Source organism: Sphaeramia orbicularis, chromosome 9, assembly GCF_902148855.1.
Source record: "Sphaeramia orbicularis chromosome 9, fSphaOr1.1, whole genome shotgun sequence".
In the NCBI taxonomy this organism is placed as follows: Eukaryota; Metazoa; Chordata; class Actinopteri; order Kurtiformes; family Apogonidae; genus Sphaeramia; species Sphaeramia orbicularis.
Genome location: NC_043965.1, coordinates 32,317,853 through 32,328,517, shown reverse-complemented (window position 1 = coordinate 32,328,517; position 10,665 = coordinate 32,317,853). Strand labels below are relative to the sequence as shown.

The 10,665-nt window shown below is 38.2% G+C and overlaps 1 protein-coding gene across 1 annotated transcript; it reads right to left on the bottom strand.

Moving 5' to 3' along the window:
- Positions 1–167: 167 nt before the first annotated feature.
- cyp1d1 (cytochrome P450, family 1, subfamily D, polypeptide 1) lies at positions 168–6,511 on the bottom strand. Its single transcript, XM_030144585.1, has 8 exons — positions 6,371–6,511; positions 5,975–6,271; positions 5,260–5,889; positions 4,564–4,687; positions 4,337–4,426; positions 2,009–2,132; positions 1,825–1,911; positions 168–1,664 (listed from the first exon to the last, which is right to left on the bottom strand). Exons 2-8 carry the CDS (start codon positions 6,263–6,265, stop codon positions 1,382–1,384), a joined length of 1,629 nt encoding a protein of 542 aa, XP_030000445.1. The 5' UTR covers positions 6,266–6,271; positions 6,371–6,511; the 3' UTR covers positions 168–1,381.
- Between the last annotated feature and the right edge of the window lie 4,154 nt (positions 6,512–10,665).

Here is a 10,665-nt window from a genome sequence, read left to right as displayed (position 1 = left end):
GTTTGTTTACATGACCACACACAGGCAAACTGGGAACGACGCTGCTCATACTGTGAAACGGCTGTTGGCCTGCCACCGTTATGAACATTACAACTTTTCATACCATAACTGAAATCAAAGTACACTGAAGCAAAACCAAAGTCAAGCATGTTCCCTTTTATTTTGAAGTAGAGGTTGTTAGAGGTTGATATTCACATTGCTATTTCAGTTCACAATATTTTAGTCATTTTTTTCATGAACATGAGACTATAGCTGCTGCCTTTTCCAGAATATTATCTGCAGACCCTGGCAATTATTATAATGATGGCAGTCCAGAGGTAACAGTTATAAATAATAAAGAAAAAACTATCACAGTTATGCATAACAAAACATCAAATTCAATGGATTTACAAGAAATTCATTCATAATTGTTCAGATTCATAATAAAAACTAAAAACATGACCTCAGCATTTAAACAGGACTAAAAGTACTTAAAATTCACAACCTTTTGTTAGTGAAAAGTGACCTGAAATCTGTTTTGTATCATTGACAAACTGCACAACAGGTTTAACAATGTGGAGTCTGTGGCTGAAATAGCTTCTTCTATATGTGAAAACATGAATCTGTCATGAAAGGTTCCAACTTTTCATCTTCACATAAGTAATCCTCCCTGAAGACTTTTTCTGCAAACTCATACTTCTGTATATATATATATGTCTCAACTCATATAGAAATGTCTTACTATATGTAATCTGAGCATGTGGGAGGTTATGGTAGTAGAACTAGCCACTAGAGAAGACTACAGTGGCCAGAGGAATAGAACATGAGGGAGACAAGAAGATGAATGTAATCTAACTGATAGGGATGAGACAAAAGAAAAGTTTATGAGAAGTGCAGAAGGGGAGAAAAAGGCTGAGAAGACCAAAGATGAACCCTCCATGAGCACAGTTTGAAGCCTGAAGCAGTGATTGCTGATGTGTAACACCCCCTCTCTCCCTCCCACAGTGTTTAACTGTAACTAATTACTTAAGATAAAGGCTTATAATGAGGCTACTTTCATTTTTAATGTGGTGCAACAGGAAAGTGGAGGGATTTCAACCTATCAATGTACACACACAGAAGTAATTTACATGACCTCCTATTGGCAAATATTGTGTCCCAGAAGTTAATGTTTTACTGCAGTGACTGCTTTTTTGTTGTGTCTATATTTTATTTAACATATGACCAGCTTTCTCTTTTGTTGTTCATTTGGGTTTTGATCGATCTGCTAAAATGGATACTTCAGTCTGTTCGTGGTGAGAAAGAAACGCATGGCCAGTAACAGCTAATGTTAATGCAATGAGCATCTGGTCTGTGATATTGTCAAACGTACAGACAGGACATCATTTAGGTTTACAAGTATCTAAAACCTTGAGGAGATGGTAATCCTATATGGACGTGGTTTCATAGTCAGGCCAAAATCGGTGCTGAGATCCAACTCCTGCCCAGGAACATTTTGAATCTGCAGCCCGTGAAGCAGCGTGGTGAGGAAGATGAACATCTCCAATCGTGCAAATCCATCACCAAGACAGCGTCTCTTGCCCATGCCGAAGATGAGAACTTTCTCTGTCAGCTCCTTGCTGAGGAGTCCTGATGAACCCAAGAAGCGTTCGGGCCGAAATGTGTCAGGGTCTCCCCAGAGGTCACTGGGAAAAATTACAATAAATTAATCAGCCAAATACACTGAACATACTTTGCCTGAAAATTTAATGTTCCAATTGAAGAGTATGGATTGTATTTCATCTGTGCTGCTATCACAATTTGTAAAATATCTACTTAATTCAGGGATTTGTGATGATTACTCACATATCATGGTTGACTTGATACTGGTTAATGAAGACACAGGTATCTTTTGGAATTAAGTACCCATTCAAAGTGATGTTTCTGGTAGTACTGAGAGGGAAAGTAGGAAAAAAGCCTTTACAGTTATACATTACAATACATTACTATCATACTATGTTCTGCAAACTAAGCTACTGCCTTACAGTACCAGTGAGGAATGGTGAAAGGAACGTAGGAGGCATGTCGAAACACTTCATAGATAAACGCCTCAGTGAAAGGCATCTCAGGCTTGTCTGAAAACCTGGGGAGTCTGCCTGTGCCAATGTGGTCATCTACAAAAAGAGAATTTTGTGAGAACTTTAAAGGGAAATTGCATTTAAATAACTATAATATATGTGTGTTTCCACATATACTATTCACTGCCTGGTCAAAAAACAAAAATCCCATAAATAATATTTCACTGGATTGCCTTTAGCTTTGGCTACAGGATGCATTTAATGTCACACACAACGCTTATGCAATGCCACAATAAATGTCACAACAATTATTGCTATCCAGACTTGCATTAATTTTTCACAAGATCTTGTGTTAATCATGGGAGAGCCGGAACGCTGTGTTAAGTCTTTTCCATCACATCTCACAGATTCAGTGTGGTTCAGGTCTGGACTATGGTGACCAATCCATGTGTGAAAATGATATCTCATGCTCCCTTAACCACTCTGTCACACACCAGATGAACTCGTTGAATCCTGGCATTGTCCAGTCTTCATGCTCTCTATGGTTGTTTAAGAAATTAGAAGCCACTCACTGCTTCTCATCAATTAGAGTTAAATAACTTGTTTCTAGTCAAAGTATGTTAATGACAGTATTAATTATCCAATGGAAGGTTTTTACTTTTTGCTTAGTTAAAATCATTTTGAGATTTTTTTTTTTTTTTTTTTTTTTCGATAATGCAATGTATTTTGAGGTATGATAAGCTGGGAGGGATGCAGTATAAAGTGCTTTAGCCAGTAAATAACTTGACTTCACCATCCAGCTCTTTATATTTCTAATACACAACATTATGCAGTATTAAAAATCCCCTCCACTCATGCTGTATACAAGCAGTGATGTCTTCAGGTTAGTGTTGTGTACTAATAAACGTTGCATATTAAATACCCTACATAGACATCTCTCTGTGTGAAGAACAGAGAAGCTCAAAGATTTATGCTGGCTAGTGTGAAAGTTGTGTAATACAGAGACAATTCCTGCAAAATATTTATGAAATCATAATTCCTACGGTTTAGATTTATTGTTCAAAGGACATCAAACCCTGCACACACACTGTGAAGCTCTGTGATTAATCCCACTGAAGTTTTTGTTACTGTTGTTAAAGTTACAGTTCCTGTAACCCACTAAAACTCATCTGGCTGTAAAAGTCAAATCTTCATTTGGAATTAAAAGAGAGAGCTAAGGTTCTTAGGGTTCAGATTCAACTCCATGTGTTGAGTTTGTAGCATTGCACATATATTAATATAAAAAAAGATGTACAGACATGTTCCCAACAACACATAGCAAATTCATCAGTCCACAACCATACAAGAAATGTAATCCATAGATCCACTGATGGTGTTAATTTAAAACTAATTTAAGTGACATGAGAGTGAGAACATTCAACTACAGTATGTGTGTCTGAAGCCTTGCGTGTTACCCCTTTGTGCCGTTCTGGAACAACTTTGTAACCCTTTTTTCTGAGGCTGTTTGTGCCTCCCTCTCATCATTCTGATTCATCCAGTCCCTTCATACTCTCACCATCTCTCTCCCTCCCTCCCTCCCTCCCTCTCTTTCTTTCTCTCTCTCTCTGTGAAAATGCAACGTGCCTCAGAACAGACAAGACCAGTTCTTTCAGTCCACTTCAAAAGTAACTCTGGCGTCAGCTAATTGGACTCATCTTCTGTGAGTGTCTCTGGTGGCTGTTTTATTTTTTGTCTCTGTGGAGAAAGGGTTTTCAGGTTGTCTGTTGAACTGTTTTTATTACAGTATGTTGACTCAACCTGAATTGACACCCAAAAATAAACCTTCCAGATCCCTTGGTACCCATATGTTGATTAATGTAAGTGATGCATTGTCAAAAACATCTTTTTTTTCAATCTCTTCTGGTTTCATCAGGCTTCATCTGTCAGAGCTTAATATTCAGGAAGCCTCTTTTTCTCCTTATATAGTTTTACTGGCAGCCACAATCGTCACTCATTTGTGACGTGTTAATCACTAATGAGAAAGCCTCTACTCCCGCACTATGAGAACAAAGTGAATATCAATATCATGTTGCGATTCATGAGTGGCAGTGACATGATAATGTTTTATTTTGTAACACTGCCCTGATTCACCTCAGATAAATTGGATTTAATGTCTTGCTTTTCAGTTAGTAAGTTATTGTAGACAAAGACTTTTAATACAAATCCTTTCCATCACTCTTTTCAGCAAAAACATCTCAGTGGGAAAACACAAAACACATTTTGTGGAACACATTTCACAAGTGAGTCATATAAAAAGATACCTATTTCCTGGTGTATTCTCTCCTGGATGTCAGGAAACTTGATGAGGTACAAGAGGCTCCACTGTAGACCAGCAATGATGGTGTCAAATCCTAAGAGAAACCGTACAATACACAGGTGCAGTGAACAGATGCAAAAAATATGCATGATTAATTTTACCAGCAGTACTTCCAGTACTATCTGATGACAAAGTACAAGTGAAATGCTCAAGATTTCCAGTGTATATCACCTGCTCCAAAGATGTCTATGACAGTGTGAATGACCTGTGAGTTGGAAAGCATAGATGCATCTTTATTTTCCTCTCTGTCCTCACAAAGTGCAATGAGAGCATCTGTAATATCCCGAATGCAATTCTGCAATGACACAAACAAAGAAACAAAGAAACACGCATCAACTGTGTCAATTATAGAGTAGCTGAGTGTCTCACAGTCATCATCATCTCAAGAAAAACAGCTTTTAAGTGATTTGTGATGAAGCAGATATAATTAAAATTTTAAAACTAACGATTCACAAACACTCAGCAATCAGTTTTGCACGACGCGTGTCTTCCAGTGAATTGCTAATTCCTAATTAGAGTGCGTGCGAACATTTTAGCCACTCTGCACAAGAACAAAGGTCCTTCCCAGGGAACTTGTTTGTTATTTTTTGGCTACAGTTGCACTCACAGCTACTACTGTATGAGTGCAAAGTCACATTCAATGGTGGATACCAAATTAGAGGGGAAAAAAATCTATGAAAAGAAAACACAGAGAAAACCCAGACATGCCATCCATTATAGTCATGAAAATATTCTCTGTGTATCCTGCGTTAACCAAAGATCAGCACTAAAGATATTTATCAAACACATGGACAGTAATATTCTTCTAAAACCTGTTGTCCCTTACCAAATATGTATTCTACTATGCATTTATATCAATATCCTTACTTTGTCAAAAGTGTTGATATGCTCCTCAATACTTGTCTCCATGAATGTGTTCATTCTGCGAATATGTTGGACCATCTTCCTCAGTGATGGACTCGGAAAGTAACGAAACACAGGGAAGAAGTCAGCCAGGTTCCCTGCAGCAAAGATCCTCAGAACTTCATTGTTGATGTGCACAATTGTGAGAAACTCCTTGTCATTGTAATCATACCTTTTCCCAAAACAAAGGGCACACACAACATTTGCCACTGAGGTAACTATAGGCATCACTGGATCTATTCCTGCTACATCTGGGCCATTTTCTTGTTTCAGTTTTCCCTTCACAGCCTGTCCTCGAATCACCTCCACCATTTCTGCAGCCTCAGCACATACATGCTCCTCCAGCAGACAGGTGGCACCAGATCCCCTGGGCTCAGTTTGTGAAAAGGACCTGAGAGCATTCTTGCATAGCTTCTTATGCAGCATCCAAGCAGGTCCATACTTTTCACTGAAGGTCATACTGGTCCCATTGGCTACAGCAGAGAAGGTGAACAGGTCAGGTCTTCCAGCAAAAGCCTCTCCTTGTCGAACCAGCGCCTGCCTGATGGTGGTGTACCCACTCAGGACAACAACAGTCAAAGAGCCAAGGCGCATCTGCAGGAAACAAATGAACAACTGATTGAGTGAACACATACGCAATCCAGTGTCTGTCTAAAACACACAACAGAACATGCTGCACCTTGAAAACATCTCCATACTGTTGCCTTAAGCAGGTAAAAGAGAGATGAATCTGGTCACCCATCTGGAGCAGATTCCCAACAAGGGGCCAAGGTGTGGGACCAGGAGGAGGGGGGTATTTCATGTAGTCCAACTGGGAGCAATGGTGGAGTTGGAAAGGATATCTGTGACTCTTGTGGGCCTTGAGGATCATCAGGAGAAGGGTAAGAAGAAGCAGTGCCACAGTGATGCTGGACAAAGAGGCATACTGGCTGTCTTTGATTGGAAAAGTCCCAAACATCACCCTCATCATGCCAAACTGCAGAAGTGCAAAGAAAGTGAGAACATTAAGAGACATAGCCACTATAAATAGAGAATAAATATTCAGAATTTAGCCCTTTTTGTCTGGAAAACTCACCTTGCTGTGTCCTCGGTGGCTTTGGTGTGAGATACAGAGTGAGTCCTGTATCTTATAAACTATAGCAGAGATCAAAACACTCACAAGGCACAGGTTTGGTGTCTGGGTCTTGGTAACTTTGCGGTCAGGACGGCTCACAGACTGGGACGTCCCTTTCAGCTGCAGCTGGGACCCCTGCAGAGGGAGCTGCTGTCCATACACAATAGAGAGGCACACATGGCGAGAAACTTGGCTCAGGGTGAAGAACAGAACTTGGCTCAGCCTGTCAGTGACCACATCGGCCCATTTGACTGCAGACTGGAACCATTCATAATTCAGACCCTCCTCCCCAGTTGCTACTGTTCCTCTTGCAAAAAAAGGCCACCCATTAAAACTTTTAAAATATGTTTCTTGCAGCGGTGCATACTGTTGGTTTGATCAATATTTGAATCAGAAAGCCCATAATCAAACATCACTTTTGTAAGACATATCAGATTCATACTTTGCCAATTTATACTTAATCTTTTTTAGGGGAGCTTCAGACTTTGACAATGTTGTTGCACTTTTCCTTTAGAGTATTTTCCTCCACCTCTTCACAGTGCACTGGCATGGCAAAAAGTACATCAAGGGAGAGTGTAATTCTGTAATGTATCACAAGAGGGCGTCCTTTATCTGTAGACCAGGGGTGTCAAACTCATTTTAGTTCAGGGGCCACATTCAGCTAAATTTGATCTGCAGTGAGCCGGACCAGTAAAATAATAACATAATAATATATAAATAATGTCAACTCCAAACTTTACTTCATGTTTACGAGAGAAAAAAGTAAATTTACATTATGAAAAGGTTTACATCTACAAACTATCCTTTCAGACAATTTGAATATCATGAACAAACTGAAAAAATAAGTGTCATTTTAACAATATTCTGCCTCAGTTTATCATTTACACATTTACATTATAACTTACAGATCACAGTGGATCTAAAAACACACAAAACATTTAGTAACAGGCAGAATATTGTTAAAATTGTACTTCTCTTAAAACGTTTCAAGTTGTTCATATTTGTTCAGGTTATTCACATTTTTTGTGAAATTATACTTTGTTTTAGTGTAAATACATGAAAATATTTACATTTACTAAGAGAAAAATTTGGAGTTGTCATTACTTATATGTTATTATGATAGTAATGTATTTTACCGATTTGACCCACTTGAGATTGAATTGGTCTGAATGTGGAACCTGAACTAAAAGGATTGTTATTATCTTCAATGTAATTTTTGCATTTCATAAAAAACATCCCAATTGCCGGACTGGACCCTTTGGCGGGCTGGATTTGGCCCCTGGGCTGCATGTTTGACGCCTGTGCTGTAGACTAACTTTCATTCAGTTTGGACCAAGGGCATAGTTTCAGGCTGCTGTGGTTTATCACTGACATCTGTTCTACCAATTATAAATAACATCACAGCAACAACACCTGAACGTAAAATGAATGAATGAATGTAATAATCTGGTGCACAACTCTATGACTGATATGTGTGTAAGGTTTCTGACTTTTCCTCTGGTGTTTCTGTGACCATTCGAGCTACAACAGTGTGCCTTACACAACTATTCAGTCTTTTTTGTGATATCCTTAATTTATTTTAGTTTTGACTATAGTGGAAAAACTATAAACATCAGATATAAATGTCAAACATATGAGCTTTGAAGTAGACTTTATACAGACTCACTGAAAATATAATTAAGTGGGACATTTTTCATTGTCATCATTGGGTTAATGAGATTCTTTTGTACTGTATAGCTTATATATTTTGTATGATTGGTCATTTTCAAGAGCAGGTTGAGATTACGATCAAAATGTCTGTCATTTATGGAGAAAAACGGTCTGTGATGTGTCATAAAAACAAAAATTAATATGACAAAAGGAATAACTACACTACACTACAGATCTTCCTGAGAACTATAATTAAGCAAAAAACAAAGTTCCATATGTGCAGTTCCAATCCAGAAGATGAGATGAGAAAAATTAATTCCACTCCAGAGGACAGGCATCATATGTTGGATGAACAAGGTGAGACTAAAAGTGACATTCATGTTTTTTTATTTTGCATTTGTGTCTACAAGAACTTAAGGGATGTAGCTATTATCTACATCAGTTGAACATTTTGCTGAACAGATAACGATATTACAGTTTCCTTCATTTTAATACAAGTTTGTATTATGTTTTTATCATTTCTCTTCCGTGGAATATTCTCTTTCTTCCTTCAGTGTCACGATCTGTTTTGTTTCTTTCCTTTCTGTATGGTCATCAAAATACATAACACCATCTTCTACAGTTTTCTCTCCCCATCTCACATTCCCTTCTTTCTCCTTTTCCCCTCACTCTCCATCAGGCTGTCAGTTTAGCTCAGAGTCAACTATGGGAAACCCGTGTGATGTCAGGCCGAGCGACAGCTCCTTTGACCCGGTGCGCCTCTTCTTCTGCCGGTCCTGTCATTAGTTCTGGCAGACAAAGCTGAAACACAGATTGACTCTGTGGAGCCAGACAAGGCAGTGCAGGGAGAAGGAGAATATGTGGCCTAATATGAAGGAAGACCGGGGTTAGATCAGGATAAACCTCTCCTAAAGCTCCTGTGAACATCTACACATGTATATGTTGGTTTATCTTTGTACTGAGTGAAAATAAAAACAGCCCACTGGGACATGAATCCCGTCTGGCTACATACACAAACATGAATCAAAAGTCTTATAGAAAACTGAACATACTGCACACTTAACCTACTTGCTTCATTGCCTAAAATGAAATTATAAATCTAAGAGATGAATACCTCCCAAATGTAGTTTTACTGATCTTTTCTTTGTTTAACAAGGGTTAATTAGAGCTCCTGTATTGTCCCAGGGGATAATTCTCAAAGCGATGTGTGTATTTCCAGACAGCCCAGATCAAAAATAGGCACACCAGACAAAGTTATGTGATCACATTGTTACAGGGAGACAGTGAAGCAGCAGGAGGCCCCTTATCAAAGCAAACATCTTCCCAATTATGTTTCCTGCATTGTAACTGCATGGGCCAACCATAGCACTTTCCTCAAACCCATGGAAAAAGGAAGTAATGGGACAAGTCGCAATTACTACAAAAACTATACAGCCATAATCCAATAAGCATGTTAAAACTTCAATATATTTTTAGGAATGTGTTCTTTTGCACACACTCTTTAAATTTTTGTACATAGATGAACATGAGTGATGTGATTAAATTATCATAGCTGTTATGTTTTCATGTCTTTGATAAATTAAGACATGGTGTTATGTGAGAGCAGTTGCTTTTTCACCGTAATCACATGCTACAGAAACTAAAAACATACTCTCTCCCTACCCTCTGGGATATTAATGAAGGATTAGCCTTCCATTTACTGATGTTAAAAACCAGTTTATACATGTAATCTGTGGTCCAGAATTTGGTATCAGTACTTCTTTTGAGAGGATTCTTGGGCTGGTTCTCACATAAACTTGACCGTAGAAGGTAGGAACAGGATGCTAGTGTTTATAGTTACCTGTAACTAACTTGTTAAACCTTAAAATCTTGGCATAGGTCTGGTAAATTTATCAAAGGAATTCAGTCAATCAAAGTTTGCTTTCTGAAAATTCTTTTCTATCATTTCCTAATCTTTTCCTTTCAAAAATTCCTAAATCATAAAATCTAGACTATTCCCCTGCTGACATTTCTTGTTCACTGAAAATTTAACATGCAACCTTTTTATGTCTTAAAAAATAAACGATAGCTTGCATCTTTCTCATCAATGTTGCAAGAAATTGTGCAATATACAGCTCTGGAAAAAAAGAAGAGACCACCGCAAAATTATCACTTTCTCAGATTTTACCATTCATAGGTATGTGTATGAGTAAAATGAACATTTTTGTTTTATTCTCTAAACTACCAACAACATTTCTCCCAAATTCTAAATAAAAATATTATTGTTTAGAGCATGTATTTGCAGAAGACGACACATGGTCAAAATAACAAAAAGATGCGGTGTTTTCAGATTTCAAATAATGCAAAGTAAACAAGTTCATATCCATTTCTAAACTGGGAAAAGTTCAGATTCAATATTTGGTGGAACAACCTTGATTTTCATCGACAGCTTTCACGTGTCTTGACTCTCCACCATTGCTGTTGGATGACTTTATGCAGCTCCTGGCATAGAAATTCGAGGAGCTCAGCAATGTTCCATGACTTGTGACCATCCATCTTCCTCCTGATTATATTCCAGAGGTTTTCAAAGTGGGTTCAGGGGTGCAGATTGGGCTGGCCATGATAGG